Genomic DNA, 21,386 nt, shown 5'->3' with positions numbered 1-21,386 from the left:
TCCTCTAGTCATTCTCGCTGCTGCTCCCGCGACAAAAACAACCAGTGGACATGACAGCAGCATGGTGACAACATTAAATATGACCCAAGCAGACACATAAACGTTTTCATTTAACACATTTGTGCCCAATGATGGGTTTTATTTCTGTATTTGTGATCGTGATCGCGAACGAATTGTTCTCTTTATACGGATCTTCTAAGTGAACCATTTGAACTAATTCACCAAATCGAATTGAATCATGTGAAACGATTCGCGTCTCCAGTAACGTTTAGCATGTATTCAAAAACAACCTACTTTTTACAGGCCCATACTGCCCTCTGACTAAACCAATATATACAGGTTTTTTATACATAGTTATTCAGTTATCAGAACAGTACAATGAGGTCAGATTTGAGAACTGGTGAACCGCTAATACTGCTCATGCGTGATTGTTATGAACTTTATTTCATAGCAGAAAGTCTATTTCTTTAAATAAGTGAATCATGCTTCAGTTGGGTTGTAAAACGTAATTGTAAGAAACTTTTCAGATCAGGGTGATGCTTTAAATGACTGAAATTATAATTGCTGACTACAGATTGTTATTATGTTGAGTCTAAATATGGGAAGATTGTCATCACTACTGTGCATCTAACCTCAGAAGCAGCATTGCACACATATTGTACTTAGGGCTGCTATCTTGTGGGATGTTGTATTTGAATTTGAGGATGGGTAGATGGTATTGTTCTTCTGTCAAAAAATGTAGCTTATCTTTGGTTGAGTTTTTATTATACAATTATTTATTGATTAATTGATGATTTTGAATCTTGCACCTAACAAATATGCTAATTTACAAAAAAAAACACACTGAAACTAATGAAAATGAAACTAACAGCAATTTAAAAATATAAAAACTAATAAAAACGAATAAATCTACCTTTAAACCTAATTAAAACTAACTGAATTTGAAAGCAAAAGTCAAAACGAAATAAAACTAATGAAACTAAAACTAATGAAAAATCCAAAACTATTATGATCTTGACACTGTCCTGTTTCTAGCTCTTTCAGTATCTCTTGTAGCATTTTGTCAAACTGTTACAGTACATACAGTTGAGTGATTATTTTGGTCTCTTGTGGTTGTAGTCCAATCAGAGTTTTTGAGGCGTGAGGTTGGCTGTACTTACTTTTTCTTTGTGTTGAAAACATTTCGATAGCTTTTATCCACTATGTGCCCCCATGTGTGGTCGCATTACAGGGTGTGTCTGAACTAGATTTAAAAGGCCCTACAAGGAACCATTTAATTGCATTTTAATGTTTATGTGTCTTCAAATGGATGTGTTTACTGTATGCATGTGAACAAAATAATGTTTTACAAGGGAGAAGTTGTAATTCCTTAGTAATACAGAGGGACGTGAAGAAGGAGCGAATAGGAATTGTAATCTTCTGCCAGCTGGCATGAGATTTGACTGCTTCGAACCTACCTGAGACTCTAAAGAAGATCTATTGCTTTTGCGTTGTCAAAGAGGAGCGATGCAGAGTATAAGAGCTCTCCAAATGGCAATGATGCTCTCGAGATGGTAATGAACAGCAACAGTTGTCGGTCAGAAGTGCGAAATTCAGTCTCATCAATTACCCACTGTAATCCTTAGAGTTTATGAAATTCCAGCTACACTATGTGTTCTTTTTTGCCTTGAATAATTATTATTTAATATGCAGTTTGCATGTATGGTGCTTTCCAGAAGCCAGGTTTAAAATAGGGTTTTTTCAGATTATCAGTAAAGGCAGTACTTATCATAATGCTCATTAACATGCTTATTAACGGTATTTATTCATGTTTTAAATTATTTATTTTTATAGTTTCTGTTTGTTAAATTTTTTTAAATGGATTTAATTTGAGGGTGTTTTCACATCTGTGGTTTGGTTCATTTGGTCCGGACCAAGGGCAGCAAATGATACATTGTAGCATTTTCGTTTTTGGGTCCTTTTCACAACACACTGATTGCTTTGGTCCGAACCAGTTGAAAAGAACCAAAAATGCAGTCATGTGTAGGCATTGGCCTATAAGATTCTGACAGTATGATATCCTTGGATAAAAATATCATGGTGTCACGGTATTGTGCTCACTGCTCGAAAATACATTCATTTTAAATGTCTTGGTAAAAAACAAATACTCCCCCCCCCCCTTTAAAACAATATATTCCCTTTTTTGAAAGATTTATGATATGTTGGAGCAGTAAACACATCAGGCTATATAATTCAGAAGAATCATTGACTTCTGCTGTCTTCATTTGTTTCAAAAACACAGATTTCTTTACAATTTAAGACAGCATCTTTGGCTATTTTTTTGCTGGAGATACTGTTGTCCTAAAAAATACAAATAAAAAATTGTAAGAGCAATTCCATGCAAATGTCAACCTTACCATGAACAAAATTAAGATTTTCCCAAAATAGCGAAACCGTTTTTGTGTTTTTTTGTGCAAGCAAGTATTTTACAGTGTTTTAAAAATACTCAAAAAAGCCTCTGTTAATGTTTTCAAACTATTATATTTGATTTACAGAAATCACACATGTGGCAATTCCATATGTCGCATCCATAACAGAGCTTTTCCTCATAAATGCAAAAAACGGCAAATAACATAAAATCAATTGTTTTTGTTCTATAGAGAGCCAACTCCTTTTGATTAGCATTATTTGTTTTGGGTTGTGCCATTTTTTTTCACAGAATTTCTACGAAGTATGTTGTATACTGTAAACTCACATACTTTTTTGGTCACATCCATAACGCATGTTGATTTTCCTCATTTAAAATACAAAACATGTTTACAAATTGATATTTTTCTGCTGTGTTTAGTTGTTTTGGAAAATACAAAGAGATGTTTCAATATAATGTTAACGTATACTTTATGTTCTGAGATTTTACTGCAAATGTCACATCCATAACACTGGAATTGCTCGTAAATAAAAAAAAAATCGTGCACATACCTTAAGAACGGTATTACAAAAAATTTTGACGGTTTTAAAACCTTAACTTTTCCAAACCACGGTGAAGACGGTTATCGTACCATGCCTAGTCATGTGCAAAATCCACATCACTCGTTGGCCACTCCTTGTTATTAAATGTATTTCCTAAACTGCTTTTCTATTGGTCACGTGCAGGAAAATGCCAATGGAATGACAAGTAAACAAACCGTCAAACACAAAATGATGCTCTTTTTATTATGGAGGGACGACTGTGCTGGCTGATTGTATCCCTGGTCATAGTATTGACCTTATTCCTCACGTACGATTGGGCGTAGCTGTAGCTGTTCAGGCAAATCCTGAATCTGAAATTCTAAAACAATCGCAAAAACAAGCGCACTTCCGCGTTGAAGAATAAGGTCAATATTATATAGTTTGTATACATCACTTTAGACAAACTATACATTTTAAGAAAGAAATGTGGCTGCGGCTGGAAAACAATGTTTTAATGCATTGCGAAGGCACATGTGCATCGCAAGTCACTTCAGGAGGAGGCGTAAATTAATTTAGCCAAACTGCTATATGGTCATTTTCCAGAAATATTAATAATAGATATATACAAAATATTCCCCACTCTCTCTGTGTTTAAAATTGTTGGTAAAGCGCTGTCAAACTATTTTACTCCACACCCCATATAATGGGACCGCGCATCAGACTACGGCAGCAGGAATAGTCCAAAAAGGTGCAGTACTTTTTGCTGTTGGGTCTGTTTTAGTTTGGATCATGCTCTCACCACAAACAAACCGCTCCAGGGTTCGCTTGAAAGCATACTGAGACCACTTCTTCAAGGAGGTCTCGGTATGCTTTTTTTGGTCAACTTTTGGTGTGCACTCGAGTGCAATTGTTACATTCACACTTGCCTAAATGAACCGCACCAAGAGGGAATCAAACTCTAGTGCGAATCAACCCAACTGAATAAGGCAGGTGTGAAAACACCTTGAAATGTTGTTTATATTAATAAAAAAAATCTACGATTTTATGAAAAACATCTATGGAACTTTTCCATTCAACAAAAGGTGAAAAGAGTCTATTTAGATCTTTAAAAAATAAGTAAGGACTACAAATTCTCTTCTTGGCATCACCTCCTATATCTTCTTTGAATTTTTTTTTTCACATTCATGCTGTTTACGAAAATAAAAGCCTTTGAATATTTTTCCAGACACATTTAGCTGCTAGATGTTAGTCAGATAACGTTTCAATGTTCCAATGTTAATGCCAGCTGTGGAAAAAAGTATCAATAAAATGCTTATGATAAACCGCTGTTTGTTTACCCTCAAGCTTTGCTTCAGTTGCTTGACGCGTGTGCACGTGAAGCAGCCGGTGAGCACCAGCGCACACAGGCATATTTTGTACCATCAACAAAAGCCTGACCCCTTCTGTGTTTACAAATACAAGTGCAGCCGTTTAGAGGTTATTTCTCGTTAATGATGTCAGAATTTAACGGTATTTGGGAATGAATGTGTGATTGGTCTTTTCCGGAAAAATTCCAAAACATTTTGCCTGTGTGAACAGCGCTTATTTGAAATTACCGGTAAAGACGTTCCAGTAATTTGTAAAATGTGTAAATTTGTAAAATTGTAATCTGTGTAAAACTTCTTGAGTAGCTGCCAGCTGTGTGTGTAATCAATGGAGAACCGGGAACAGGTGTGTGTAAGATACATGACAGGATTTGTAGTTCTTTTAGTGGCAGATTTGTAGTTCTTCAGCGATCTGTATGGACAAGGTTGCCGGTGATTGTGACAAATACAGAGAGTAGTGTGTTTAATTCTAGCTTATTTTGATACTGTTAATTTTAAATAATGGCTTTACATAACATAAAATCATTGTTACTACCACAACATAGTATTTGTGCCAGCTATTTATTATTAAAAGTAGCAGTAAACCAACACGTACCCTATTTGTGGAAAGGGAGCTCTTTCAATGTTTACATTCTAGCAAAACAAACCATGTAATAGCAGTTAACCTCAGTTTTAACCTTCAATAGTAGTATAATTACTGTTTTATAAACCTAACATAGCTGCATCCATACCACCGCAGAGACCCATGTTCCCTGGCAGTGCCAAAATTAGCAGTGGTGCATGGAAAGATGATTCAGTGCATTGCAAGTCATGTTATTATCCTGCTGTAATGGCCGTGCACGTTAGTATGTCATGTGTTGCATGGGACGTACATGTATTTAATTAGCGACAATAATCCTAATAATTTCAGGATTTCTTTTTTTTACTGCGAGAGGAAATTAAATCAGAAATGCCTCTTGCTCATATTTTTGTATTCCCTGTTTTTTTTGTGGGAAATAAAAGAACAGTTTGGGGTTTTTAGGGTGGGGTGAGCTCAAATGTGGTGGAAGGAGGACACATGATATTGGCTTTCCTTGAATGGCGACTGGATTCCCCCCCATACACATCCACACATGGTCTCCTGGGAAATGACTGTAAGCCATTTCAATAGCCCATAAAAAGCAAGCAAATCCTCTAATTAAAGAGTTAAGGATGATGAAAATAAACCTGGCACCATTTTTAGCGACATCTGTGCTTTAGATGAAGAAAGGAAGGAATGAACGGAAAAGCTGATGTTGATTATCTCAGCCTTTTGGGTCTGAGAGGAACCTCCTAGGCCTGGTGGAAAAAAAAAGTTTCTTTTACACAGTTTTTAACAGTGGCTAGTTCAATAGTTCACCCAGAATTAAGTTCTGTCATCATTTACTTGTCATTCCGGACTGTTTTTTTTCCTGGGTGAACTATTCCTTTAAGAACTGGAAAAGAGCCTGACACTTCTATGCAGTTTATAAGAGCAAGAAAGGGCCATTGAGACCCGCCTACATGTGTTTGCCAAATTCCTCTTGTAAGTGTTTCCTATTAATGATGACATTGCAAAGAGCTTACTAAATTTATTATGTCCATCATGAAGGCTGACACCCTTTTGAAAGCCAGTGTAAATGGAGGGGAAATGGAGTCCATTAAGTTTCTCTCTCTCTCTCTTAGATGAGGAGTGATGGCTTGGTATCATCTCTCCGCTCTTGGCAGAGGGTTTGATTGGAGGCACAAGAATGGCATCACTCTTTGATGTTCTTCTCAAAAGAACAGGACTTTAGAATGAGATCCTTCCTTCAATCCCAATCCCAAATTTAGCATCTGCTTAGTACTGAATCAAGTTTAGTGTTGTCTTTTTGGCAACAGCTTCTCATATGGAGGTGGTTTGCTCTTTGTACAGATCAAATCTTGTTATGTGGGTTTATAGGCTCTTATAGTTGAAGAGATAGTTCACACAAAAAAATATTTTCTGTCATAACTTACTCACCCTCATGTTGTTCCAATGTCCTGAGACTTTCGGTTATTTTAGAACACGAATTAAGATATTTTATGTTATGTTGTTATGTTATAACAATTGAATGACAATGTCATTACATCCAAAATAAAAGTTTGCAAATACATATGTACTGTGTATATTTACATAAAAATCCACAAATACTGTACTTGAAATACACAAATAAACATACGGTTATAAATATTATCTTGGATGTAATAACAATGTAAAATCAATGTAGCAACACAGTAATTGTACACAAAATAAAAGTTTGTAATTACATCTGTACTGTGTATATTTATGTATACAACTATATCTAACCAAATAGTGTACATGCAATATACAAAGAAACATTTACATTTGTGATTATTATCTTGGATGTAACTACAATGTAGTTACAATGTAATGACACAGTACTTGCACACAAGATAAAAGTTTGTATTTACATATTACATCTCAGATGTAAATGGAATGTTATAACAATGTAATTACTATATCATTACATTCAAAATAAAAGTTTGTATGAAATATACATAAACACATTTACAAGACTATCATAGGTGTCATTACAATGTTATTACAATGTAGAAATTACAATAATATAACAATATAATTACAGTGTCATTACATAGTAATTATATCCAAATTAACAGTTTGTAATTACATATGTACTGCGTATATTTACGTATAAATACACAAATACTGTAAATGAAACATACAAGGAAACATTTACATTTATGAATATTATTTTGGATGTAACTACAATGAATTTGCAATGTAATGACATAGTAAGTACCATGTAATGGCACAGTTATTGCACACAAGACAACTGTGTAAATACAAATCTTCTGCATATATTTACGCATAAATGCACAAATGCTGTACATGAGATATAAAAAGAAACATTTAAGTTTATAAATATTATCTTGGGTGTAATTACAGTGCAGTAACGGCACACAAAACAAAAGTTTGTAATTACATATTACATATCAGATGTAGTTACAATGTTATTACATCCAAACTGAAAGTTTGTAATTACATATGTACTTTGTATATTTACGTATAAATACACAAATACAGTACTTGTTGTAATATCAATGTAATTACAATGTTTTTACATATTAATTATATCCAAAATAAAAGTTTGTAATTACATATATACTGCATATAGTTACATATAAACATACAAATATTGTACATAAAATATGTAAAGAAACTTAAGTTTATAAATATTTGCTGTAGTAATGACATTGTAAATACAATGTAACGACAGTAGTTACATTCGAGATAAAAGTTTGTAACTACATATTACATTCATGTGTTCTGTGTACATTTAAGTATAAACTATAAAACGCACTGTACATGAAGTATACAAAGATACACATTGATAAATATTATCTGGGATGTAATTGCAATGTAATAGCAATGTAAGTACATTCAAGATAATAGTTTGTAATTACATTACATGTGCATTGTGTACATTTATGTAAATAACTATAAATACACAAATACAGTACATGAAATATACAAAGAAACATACATTTATAAATATTTTCTTGGATGTTACTACAATTTATTTGCAACGTAATTACCATGTAAAGACGTATGTAATTTCATTGTAACAACACAGTAATTGCACACACGTACAAACATGTTTATAAATCGAGAATAAAGTTTGTAACTACATATTACATACATGTGTACTGTACATATTTAAGTATATAACTATAAATACACACTGTACATGAAATATACAAACATGCTTATAAATCTTGGATGTAATTACAATGTAACAACATAGTAATTACATCCAAGATAAAAGTCTATAATTACATATCACATGCGTACTGTGTATATGTATATAACTGTAATACAAAAATACTGTACATGGAATATACAAAAAAACATTAACAATACTGTCATAGGTGTTATTACATAGTAAATATAATGTAATGACACAGTAATTGTATCCAAAATTAAAAGTTTGTAATTACATATGTACGTATATATTTAAATATAAATACACATACTGTACATTAAATATACAAAGAAATATTTATAATGACGTGTACTGTGTATATTTATGTATAAAACTATAAATAACCAAATACTATACATGCAATATACAAAGAAACATACTTTTATAAACATTATCTTGGATGTGACTACAATGTAATTACAATGTAACTACATAGTAATTTCACACAAGATAAAGTTTGTAATTACATGTGTACTGGTATATTTATGTATACAACTATAAAAAACCAAATAGTGTACATGCAATATACAAAGAAACATTTACATTTATGAATATTATCTTGGATGTACTGTAACTACAATGTAATCACAATGTAAGACATAGTAATTTCAATGTAGTGACACAGTACTTGCACACAAGATAAACGTTTATAGTTGCATAATACATCTCAGATGTAAATAGAATGTTATAACAATGTAATTACTATGTCATTAAATCCAAAATAAAAGTTTGTACTGTAAGTGAAATATACAAAAACACATTTACAAGAGTATCATAGGTGTCATTACAATGTTATAACAATGCAATTACAATGATATAACAATGTAATATCAATGTTATAACAATGTCTCAGCAATGTAGTAATTACAATTTGTTTCATCGCTATAACAATGTAATCACAATGTTATAACAATTCAATTAAAATGTTATTACATTGTTATAACTATGTAACTACTATGTAATTACTTTGTTGTAACATTGTAATTACAATGTAATTACAATGTAGTTACATAGTTATAACAATGTAATTACAAGTCTATAACAATGTATTTACAATGTAATAACAGCAATTACATTTAAAATAAATAAATTCTGTACATGAAATATACAAAGAAACATTTAAGTTCATAAATATTATCTTGGAAGTATTTACAATGCAATAGCAATGCAATTACTTTGTAATGACATAGTAAGTGAGTTTGTAATTACATGTGTACTGTGTGTACAGTTATAGATAACCAAATATTGTACCAAATATACTTCTGTCATGAACACTCTCTGGATTTAGTATGGTAATGAATATGTATATGGCAATGTTGATGTATTTGGTCTTGGTGGTATAGATCTGCTACGCTGTAGCTGTAGCTTTGATTACTAGGGCAGAGTACTACTGCCAGTATATCCTTACACAGACATGCCATCTGAGAATTCAACACGCTGCTGCTGCAAACATTATATGTATGTAACCCCCGTAGCAGATCTAAATACAGGTGGAGCTGGGGTGGCGGAGGGTCTCTGAAAACAGGATACAGCTTAACAGCGTAAAATGACGGAGAGCATTTAAACTGATAAGGAGCAAGCTCATTGGCTGCCAAGGTGACAGCAATCAATCCCCTGCGCCATCTAGTTAATGATGCAGGAGCAGATTAGGTGACCTATCAACCTGCGTGTGCATAGAGTTTCATGGCAGAATATGAACTAATCCTTCAATTTTCACATTGTCAGTATATTACTCAGAACTTCCAATTCTCATTTACACTTTTATGGGATTGCAAAACTAGCTCATGATAATTTGCTTAATCTGTCCCTTAAACTCCTGTTCTTTACTGCACAGGTGATGAAGACTTATCACATGTACAACATGGATAGCATCAACGCAGAGAGCAAGCTGAAGGAGGCGGAGAAGCAGGAGGAGAAACAGATGAGCCGCAGCGTCCGGCATGAAGATAGACAGACCCCTCGCTCACCTGACTCTCTCACCAACATCAAGATCGAGGATAAACACGTGCGCCGCAGCTCCGTCAAAAAGATTGAGAAGATGAAGGAGAAGGTGAGCAGCCACATCACTGGCTCTGGTCAAGCCACATTTATTTCTATGGCGCTTCATATAACATTGATTGTATCAAAAGATACTTTAGACAACTGAACAGGCAAACAATAGAAGTCAGATAAGAAGATTCGGTCAGTTTGGAACATATTCAATGTACTGTATTTATCAGGCTGCAGAATAGTAGCAGAAGTTCTAGATATTTTTAAAAAATCCAGTTCATCTCAATACAAAAGTTACTGTTGATGAGGTGAACAAAATGGTCATTATTCATTCACGCTGCACTTGTTTTAAACTTTTCAAGTTTTTCTTCTGGTGAACAGGAAGGAGATACTTAGAAGAATGTTGGAAACCAATTGACTTGCATAGTATTTTTCCTGGTAAATATGTCAATGGTTACAGGTTTTTTAAAAGCAAAACAAGTTTGGAACAAGTAAAGGAGCACTCCACTTTTTTGGGAAAATGCTCATTTTATAAGTCAAATTTACATTTTTTGAATCCATTCAGGGGATTTTCTGGGTCTGGCGGGTGCATTTTTAGCTTAGCTTAACATAGATCTTTGAATCGGATTAGACTATTATCATCTCGATCAAAAATGAGTTTCAATAATTTTCTTATTTGAAGCTTGACTTTTCTGTTGTTACATTGTGTACTAAGACTTACAGAAAATGAAACGTTTTCTTGCTAATTTAGCTAGGAACTATACTGTTATAATGCATTCACCTCAGACGGCGATAAAGTGTCAAGCGTTGAGTGATTTACATGTTATGTCAATGCAAAGATGCAAATAGACATCTTGCGGCGTGATTTGCATGAATAAATCGGCGCGAATGACGTGATTCACGCAAATGAAGGGCCGCGAGTAGAGCTTTTTGTGCGTTTGACGATCGAGTTAGAACTTCAGTGGACATTTGCACCGTGTTGACCAATGAGGAACTTTCTCTTGTAGGGGCGTGATTATGACATAGCGCCTGTTGCTGGTGTCCCGAGGGGAAATCCTCTTGCCGACACCAGACAACAGTTCATCAAACTGGGCTTGGCTCAGTCGAAAGTACTGCTGAAAGCCTCCATCATCCAGGTATAATTTCTGGAGGAGTTGATGAACTCATAGAGCTGGGTGCACCTCTGAATGGACGTAATAGACTCAAACCGCAAACACGGCGCTGAATGAATATACACTGTTTATCAGCCTTTATAAACACAGCTACTCTCTCAATAAAATTCATGTTAGCCATTTAGCAACAAAGCTAGAGTCACCCGGCAGACAAATTCACATCTGTTGTGAAGTGAATTTGATGCACAAATTAAGCGAATTTGATGCACAAATGAAGCGAGTAAACTCAAAACGTGTCTATTTACACTCATATAGTGCGATTTATTCATGCGTTCCGCGTCTGGTGTGAACACAGCACTACTGTGGCGTAATAATCAAGGAATTTTTCAGCTGTACCATGACTGCAGCAGGTGCATTGAAATTACACACAGCACCTGAAATAGTCCCTAGCTAGGTGACTAGGTAACAACACTGTGTAATATCAATGCGCCTTTGAGTGAAATGCTGTTGGTCTAATCCAATTCAATGATTTATGCTAAGCTAAGCTAAGCTAAAAGTGCTCCCCCAGACCAGGAGATTGGCTGAAAGGATTCAAAACTCTAGGGAACTTGTAAAATGAGCCTATTTCCTAAAAAAGTAAAGTGTTTCTTTAAGGGTGAGTATATTATGACATCATTTAGATCTTTGGGTGAAGTATCGCTTTAATGGATGGAGAAATAGGCCCTCTTGGACAGTTGAAACAGAGAATGTGGAGAAAAGGTGAACGTGGGCAGGAGAAGAATGAACAGATGGAGGGAGATTCAGGGAATTGGAAAGGTGATGGAGTGGGAGTTGAGAGACGGAGAGCACCGAGAGCAATGAGGTGGTGAGCGATGCAGAGAATACCGTCACTGCCAGATGGGGATGAGGGTCCTTAACCTGATCCTGGACAGAGTTAATGACCTGTTGATGGTGGTTATTTTGTTTATAACACACAAAAGAAACACAAACCTTGCTGATCACGGATAAATAAGTCTGTACTCATGACATGGCTCTCTGGAATGCGTTATTCTGAATGATCAGTCACCACATTCTGTGGTCAAATGAAGATAATAAATAATAAATTAATTAAAGAAGGAACTATGTGACCAGCAATGTATGGTTTTAAGATCTGTTAATTAAAAAACATCATTTGAAATATTTAAATTGAACAAAAATACAAAAAAATAGAAATCAATAAATAAAAAAGTAACTGACCAAATTGACTAATATTAGATTCAATGTCCAAAAAAAACAAAAACAAATTCAATTCAATTCAATTGATACAACGTAACTATTGTCATTTATTCATTTTCTTTTCGGCTTAGTCCCTTTATTAATCCGGAGTCGCCACAGCGGAATGAACCGCCAACTTATCCAGCTCATGTTTTATGCAGCGGATGCCCTTCCAGCCACAACCCTTCTCTGGGAAACATCCATACACACTCACTCACACTCATACACTACGGACAATTTAGCCTTCCCAATTCACCTGTACCACATGTCTTTGGACTGTGGGGGAAGCCGGAGCACCCGGAGGAAAGCTATGCGAACTATCATTTAATGTTTAGAAAATAACTAAATAAAATGGATGACAAACAAAATTTAATTTAATTTAATTTAATTTAATTTAATTTAATTTAATTTAATTTAATTTAATTTAATTTAATTTAATTTAATTTAATTTAATTTAATTTTATTTTTATTTTTATTTTTATTTTTATTTTATTTCTACTTTTTAATTTAACTTAATTTAGTTTATTTTTGTTTTATTTTGTTCTATTTTATTTTATTTTATTTTTAAGTTAATATTTAATTTTATTTTATTTTATTTTATTTTATTTTTATTTTTTATTTTTATTATTTTTTATTTATTTTATTTCTACTTTTTAATTTAATTTAATTTTGTTTTATTTTTTTCTATTTTATTTCATTTTATTTTTAGGTTAATATTTAATTTAATTTAATTTAACCATATTCATTAAAAAAATTCCAGGCATGGAATATAAATATAAATGGTAATAGTAATATATAATTGGTCTATCACAAAGCATACAATGTACAATCAACATATATTCAGCTGGGCTTTTTAACAAAATAAACTCTTTTAGTCAAGCCTTGATATGTTTGCAGATTTATAGTAGTGATCTCATGTTCTCGAGTTTCCAGGCCACAAATTCCAGAAATGTCCAATTGGATACGGTAATCCTGAACACCAAACGGCACTCAAAATGAACCTCTCCTCCATGACTGCGTATACTGTGTTGCTGAATGTCACTTGATGATGTAATGAGACGACATGAGGTCAGAGGTCAGGCATTAGCATGTCTAGGCCTGATATTGTTGTCAATCCATGGCTTTGTTCGTCTGAACTCTTCTGGCTATCATCTCTGTCCAGTAGCACACGCTTACAGAATGATTGATGGGATCATCACTAGGTTGTTCCAGGGCCACTTCTGTTTCCACAAGACCAACAGCAGATCCTCTATGTGTACACATGTACAGTACAGATGCAAATGTACTGGAGTTTGTGGTGGCTGCTTCGACATTGGCATATTAGTAACAGTTAAACAAGGTTTTGTCCATCATGTACACAGGTTTCACACAGAATTATTTTTTACACATGTTTGATAGTGAACCAATGTTATTACCAGAATTCAACTTGCATTTTATTAAATGTGGAAGAGTGACTAACAGGGGTCTTTTATTTTATTTTATTTTATTTTATTTTATTTTATTTTATTTTATTTATTTATTTATTTATTTATTTATTTATTTATTTATTTATTTATTTATTTTTTTTGGTTATTTAAAAAAACATTTTTTAATTATAATTTATTTAATTTTATTTTTATTAAAAAATAAAAAATTTTATGTACCTAAAAATCTATTCAATTTAATTGAATTTTTATTTATTCAATTAAATTGAATAGATTTTTAGGTACATAAAAAAATATTTTTATAATAAAAATTAAATAAAATAAATTATAATTAAACATTTTTTAATTTATTAAAATTTAATATTAAAATTAAAATTTAGTTGTAATTTATTTCATTGTATTTAGTAGAAAAAAATCTTATTTCATTTCATTTAAAACTATATTTTTAATTGAATATAATTTAACAATTAATTAGTTAAATAGTTTTAATGTCCATTAAATAAATGTGATCACCAGGGTTGGACTTCCTGATGCTATCATATTATTTCACTACTTTGGTGCTTAAGTCATTTATGACTACTTTTATGATGCATTTGGTTCTTTTTAGGGGTCGAGACCACCTGTATTTGATTTGACTTACCTCATTATCTTTCAATTGTTTGTCTCATCATGGTTTTACTTTCTATTCTCAGCGGCAGGCCAAATACACTGAGAACAAGCTGAAAGCCATCAAGGCCAGGAATGAGTATCTTCTGGCTCTGGAGGCCACAAACAGCTGCGTCTTCAAATACTACATCCATGATCTGTCTGACCTCATCGATGTAAGTTCACCTCTTTGACATCAGTTGTTTGTGTCTCTAGTCTTCTGTTAAAAAATAATGCAAAACTTTTTTTTGAGCTACACCGCTTATATTCCTCTTTAATGCTTTTGTCATGTTTAAAATAAAATTAAAATAACATTCATGTATAATTGTGCATTATTTAAATAAAAATGAATTACTGTAAATAATTAATTCATCTCCATTTTAGGTTCTTTTTCCAAACAATTCTAACAAATGTTATATTTCTTAAAATACTGTACATTAGAATGCACAAGAAATTAATATGAAAATCTACAAAAAAATTATACATTTCTTAACAAGTCATTTAATAAATACAGAAGCATTATGTTGTATCATCAATATGCATCAAAAGCATTAAGAAAATTATGCTTACTGTTTAATATAATTAGCAAACTTTCTCACCCTGCACTTGATTAAGTCCAGTTCTCTGCAGCCTTAAAAGGGTGTTTTAAATGGAATGGCCTGAATGTGCCCGTGTTCAGAGTGTACCGCAGCGCAGTAATGGCCTCTGACAGTGTGTTCTGCCTCATCAGGCTTCTTTCTTCAAGTGTGACCCTGACCTGTAGATTCCCCAATGTGAGCTCCGCTAGAGGACCCGCTTGTCCCACTGTATCAGCATCAGAGTCTCAATAAAATACCCACAAAGTCCTCCTCAAATTAGCCTTAGATGGGTCACGGAGGGGCCCACACAACACTGTCCTCTTTTTGAGTGAACTTCTGTGAATTATAGTTTCAGTCTGAGCAGTGTCTCATTTGAAACAAATGATTTTGTGGCCATTTAATAAAAAAAAAAATAATAATAATAATAATAATAATAACAATAATTCAATTATCATTATTTGTGAAATGGTAACTTTGCATTTATTTTCTTTTTTATTGTTTTATTTTGATTTAACATAATTGAACTTGTAATGTTAAATATCACGTGTGTAACAGTATTGAAATAATAATAATAATAATAATAATAATAATAATAATAATAATAATAATAGTAATAATACTAATTAGGTGCATTCGCTGTGTAAAACATATAACAATAGTTGGCGGGTCATTCCTCTGTGGCGACCTCAGAAATAGAGACTAAGCCGAAAGAAATTAATAAGAATAAATTAATAATAATAATAATAATAATAATAATAATAATAATAATAATAAATGTTACTACTATTATATTATTACTGTTATTAGAATGTTACATTTTGATTGGTGCTAATAAAATTCCTTTATATAATATTAGTAATAATATTAATATTAATACTAATATTAATATTAATAATAATAATAATAATAATAATAATAAAATAATTAACAGTACTATTATGTTATTAATTATAATGTTTCATTTTAATTTGCACTAATTATTATTTAATAATAATAATAATAATAATAATAATAATAATAATAATAATAATAAAATAATTACCAGTACTATTATGTCCTTAATTATAATGTTTTATTTTAATTTGCACTAATTATTATTTAATAATAATAATAATAATAATAATAATAATAAAATAATTAACAGTACTATTATGTTATTAATTATAATGTTTTATTTTAATTTGCACTAATTATTATTTATTAATAATAATAATAATAATAATAATAATAATAATAATAATAATAATAAAATAATTAACAGTACTATTATGTTATTAATTATAATGTTTCATTTTAATTTGCACTAATTATTATTTAATAATAATAATAATAATAATAAAAATAATAATAATAATAATAAAATAATTAACAGTACTATTATGTCATTAAATATAATGTTTCATTTTAATTTGCACTAATTATTATTTAATAATAATAATAAAATAATTAACAGTACTATTATGTCATTAATTATAATGTTTTATTTTAATTTGCACTAATTATTATTTAATAATAATAATAATAATAATAATAAAATAATTAACAGTACTATTATGTCATTAAATATAATGTTTCATTTTAATTTGCACTAATTATTATTTAATAATAATAATAAAATAATTAACAGTACTATTATGTCATTAATTATAATGTTTTATTTTAATTTGCACTAATTATTATTTAATAATAATAATAATAATAATAATAATAATAAAATAATTAACAGTACTATTATGTTATTAATTATAATGTTTCATTTTAATTTGCACTAATTATTATTTAATAATAATAATAATAATAATAATAATAATGATAATAATAATAATTAACAGTACTATTATGTCATTAATTATAATGTTTCATTTTAATTTGCACTAATTATTATTTAATAATAATAATAATAATAATAATAATAATAATAATAATAATAAAATAATTAACAGTACTATTATGTCATTAATTATAATGTTTCATTTTAATTTGCACTAATTATTATTTAATAATAATAATAATAATAATAATAATAATGATAATAATAATAATTAACAGTACTATTATGTCATTAAATATAATGTTTCATTTTAATTTGCACTAATTATTATTTAATAATAATAATAATAATAATAATAATAATAATAATAATAATAATAATAAAATAATTAACAGTACTATTATGTCATTAATTATAATGTTTCATTTTAATTTGCACTAATTATTATTTAATAATAATAATAATAATAATAATAATAATAATAATAAAATAATTAACAGTACTATTATGTCATTAATTATAATGTTTCATTTTAATTTGCACTAATTATTATTTAATAATAATAATAATAATAATAATAATAATAATAATAATAATATGTGGATGAAAACGATGTAGTAATTTACTTTAAATTTTAACTCTATTTAAACTCTAAATCTTCTTAAACCACTTGAAATACAAAAAATGCTTTTGTTTTCCTTTTCCCTCTCTTTTCTCAGTGCTGTGATCTGGGCTACCATGCCAGCCTGAACCGTGCACTGCGTACCTACCTCTCGGCTGAGTTTAACGTGGAGACGTCCAAACACGGGGGTCTGGAAACCATTGAGAACGCAGCAGAAAACCTGGAGGCCAACTCAGACAAACAGCGGCTCATGGAGACCTACAACAATGTCTTCTGTCCTCCGATGCGCTTCGATTTCCAGTCTCACATGGGCGACATGGTCAGTTGGCGTGATTATGACTGCTTATGATGACTCAGCACTGTTCAAATGCTGCTAATTATGTTCAAGCTCCAAACAATATACCAACAGCAGAACCACAATGTGGGTAATAGGTGATACAACGGATATACAAAATCCTGAAGGCAAAAATATTGTTTTTATGCTTATTTATTTATATTTTTTCAACTTTTAGATGTTTCCTTTATAAAATTAGAATAATTGCAGTACATATTTTAAAAGAAGTTTTCTCTAAATGAACTTTTTCTCCTGCATTAAGCCACAAATCTCTATTTCAGTAACATTACATAACATTACATACATTAAACATCACAGTTTTAATAATTTCTATAGTCTTTAATTAATTAATTAATTAATTAATTAATTGATTTATTTCTAATTACTTAATTTCTATATTCTAAAGTGTTTTACACATTCAAGGCTTCATTTTGGGCCCGAATTTTCTGTATTATATACATCTTATTCCACAAAAAAAAAAAAAATATATGAAAACAATTATATGAGAATTTTGAACCTGACTCAATGTCCAGAATTCTGCTATATGTATGCAAATTAGTGTATATTTAATAAAGTACTGCATATTCAAACAGCATTTTTGTAGTCAAAAGGTTTTAAATTCTAAGTTTAATCAATCACCTTGGAAGTATGCTAATAACTATTAGTTAATTTTGTTTCTGGATTTACCAGCGGTAATGATGCCAAATGCTTTTGCTCCAATATATCAAACATCTTGGCAGTATCTCAAAAAAAAAACCTCTTCAAAATACCAGTCAGTGCTGTTACACAATGATCAACATTTTCTCTCCTGCTGTTACATGAGACTCTTGCAAGACTGTGTCTCACTGCATGTCCAGACAAACCCAGGCACCTCCAGAGGAATGAAGCGTTTCTCAATCAGTGACAGACGTGCCTGCTGAGAGGCCTCTGTTGCTGTAGCTCTGAAATAATAAATGTTGATATTGTACAGTTCTGTTGTATCTTAATTGGCAATTTGACTGCTAACATTATTGCTGCTGATATTTAGATATTTAGTCATGCACTGAAATTGCGCATCATAAAATATCATACCAGGTATGCTTGCCTGCATACTGACTTGTTGTCTGCTTGCTTATTTGGCTTTCTTATTTCTTTCTTTTTTTCTTTCTAAACTGTATTTATTTATTTATTTATTTATTTATTTATTTATTTATTTATTTATGTACAGTTGAAGTCGGAATTATTAGCCCCCCCTTCCCCCCCCCACCCCTTTGTTTTTTTTTTGTTTTTTTTTTTAAATATTTCCCAAATGATGTTTAACAGAGCAAGGAAATTTTCACAGTATGTCTGATAATATTTTTTCTTCTGGAGAAAGTCTTATTTGTTTTATTTCGGCTAGAATAAAAGCAGTTTTAATTTTTTAAAAGCCATTTTAAGGTGAAAATTATTAGCCCCTTTAAGCTATTTTTTTTTCGGTAATCTACAGCACAAACTATTGTTATACAATAGTTCTAAGTCGCTTTGGATAAAAGCGTCTGCTAAATGACTAAATGTAAATGTACAATAACTTGCCTAATTACCCTAACCTGCCTAGTTAACCTAAGTTAACTTAAGTTAAGCCTTTAAATGTCACTTTAAGCTGTATAGAAGTGTCTTGAAAAATATCTAGTCAAATATTATCTACTGTCATCATAGCAAAGATAAAATATATCAGTTATTAGAAACGAGTTATTAAAACTGTTATTTTTAGGAATGTGTTGAAAAAATCTTCTTTCCGGTAAGTAGAAATTGGGGAAAAAAATAAACGGAAGGGGGGGTGTTAGGTTGGGGTAGGGGCTAATAATGCAGGGCGCTAATAATTCTGACCTCAACTGTATGTATGTATGTATTAATTTATTTGTTTGTTTGTTTGTTTCTTTAATGTTATTTAAAATATTACTGTATTTTTCTCTAACTTGTATTTCTTTCTTTCTAAAAATGTATTTATTTATTTATTAGTTTGTTTAATGTTTTATTTAAAATGTTATTGTGTTTTTTCTTCAACTCAATTTCTTTCTCTCTAAAATATGTTTGTTTGTTTGTTTATTTATTTATTTATGTGTTTATTTATTTATTTACTTGTTTATTAGTTTGTTTATATGGGGGACCAGGAGTGCCGGTTAGAAATAAAATGTGTATAAACAAATCACAATTGAAATGAACAATTAATGGACAAATAAATAGACATTTAAATGTGTTTATTTAAATAGTGTTTTTAAATGTCATTTAATAACGCAATAAATCAATGCATTTAAAAATTACTTTTTAAATATATAAATAAATAGACAATAAATTAGTTATCCATTTAAATTGTGAATTATTTTTACATATTTTTATGCTTCATTTATTAAATTGATCATTTGATTCTTTATTTTATTTCTAACCAGCACTCCTGGTCCTCCATATGTTTAATGTTTTATTTAAAATATTATTGTATGTTTTTCTAACTTTTCTTTTCTTTTCTAACTATTTCTTTCAAATATATGTTTATTTGTTTGTTTATTTTAAAGTTTTTTTTTGTTTTTGTTTAAGGATGATTTAAATTTAATGTATGTAAATGATTAAAGTAAATTAAATAAAATTTTACAATTATTTAAAAAATATATAATTTATTAAATAAATTATATTTATTATATATTTATATTTATTAAATTTATTATTTTAATTTGCAGAAAAATTTCTTTGTGCATTACACTTTGCTTGCTTGCCTGATTCTTTCAAGCTGACGCCAATTTTACAGTGTCGGTTTTTCAAATAAACAAATACATCAATATACAGTATGAATAAAAACACAAAGCACTTTGATTATTGAAATTAAATTGAAGGAAGCATAAAATAAAATAAAATAAAATTAGATGCAACAGCTCATCTAAAGGGTTACATTTTAATTTTGTGAAATAAATCAACAGTGTCAACAAATCAACAGTGCTTTCTGCTGTGTTGAACTTTGCGCTGCTGTTTTTGTTTTTACCCAGCTCTGCATCAGGGTCCTGGATGTTTGTATGTGTGTGTGATGAACAGGGCAGCTGGTTTTCCCCAATGCACATGTGCCCTGTCGAGCGTTCGGCCCTCAGGGAAAGGGTGGACCACACTGAGCCAGATGTTCCCCAGCTGTCTGGGGCAAAAAAAGACAGAAAGCGTAAAAGAAAGACAGGCAGATAGAGGCTAGCAGAGGTCACTCCGCTCTTCACAGCATATGGGAACATCAGCTGTATGATCACTGCTGGACATGGTTTTGCTTCACTTCTCTGCTTTGTCATCTCAAGTTTTTTTGTTGTTGTTTTATTCTCCATCAGGTTGGACATTTGTGTGCCCAGCAGCCTGTGCAGGGAGAGCTGATCCAGAGATGCCAGCAGCTTCAGTCTCGTCTGTCCACACTAAATATAGAGAATGAAGAGGTGACAAATGAATAGGTGTTTTTTAAGCATAGTTGCAAATATTTATGGCTCATACAGTACCGAAACTACACACAGTACATAATGTATACAAATGCATGCATATACACTTGATAAGATTCATCTGCAGTCATCTTTCAAGAGTTGTGTACACATGCTTCTCATCTGTCAAACTTTAAACACTTTTT

General features: G+C 30.9%; 1 protein-coding gene across 3 annotated transcripts in view; it reads left to right on the top strand.

The window, feature by feature from the left end:
- The window catches only part of srgap2 (SLIT-ROBO Rho GTPase activating protein 2), a 183,590-nt gene that overhangs the window by 120,602 nt on the left and 41,602 nt on the right, over positions 1 to 21,386 (top strand). For all 3 annotated transcript variants that reach the window (XM_056468435.1, XM_056468433.1, XM_056468434.1), the window contains 4 exons: positions 9,891 to 10,106; positions 14,528 to 14,656; positions 17,549 to 17,770; positions 21,100 to 21,201. In XM_056468435.1, the coding sequence (XP_056324410.1) occupies positions 9,891 to 10,106; positions 14,528 to 14,656; positions 17,549 to 17,770; positions 21,100 to 21,201 (669 nt within the window). The remainder of the gene's footprint in view (positions 1 to 9,890; positions 10,107 to 14,527; positions 14,657 to 17,548; positions 17,771 to 21,099; positions 21,202 to 21,386) is intronic.

The sequence above is a fragment of the Danio aesculapii genome, chromosome 11 (assembly GCF_903798145.1).
Source record: "Danio aesculapii chromosome 11, fDanAes4.1, whole genome shotgun sequence".
Taxonomy (NCBI): Eukaryota; Metazoa; Chordata; class Actinopteri; order Cypriniformes; family Danionidae; genus Danio; species Danio aesculapii.
The sequence above is the reverse complement of the archived record's forward strand: the minus strand, read 5'-3'. Positions and strand labels throughout refer to the sequence as shown.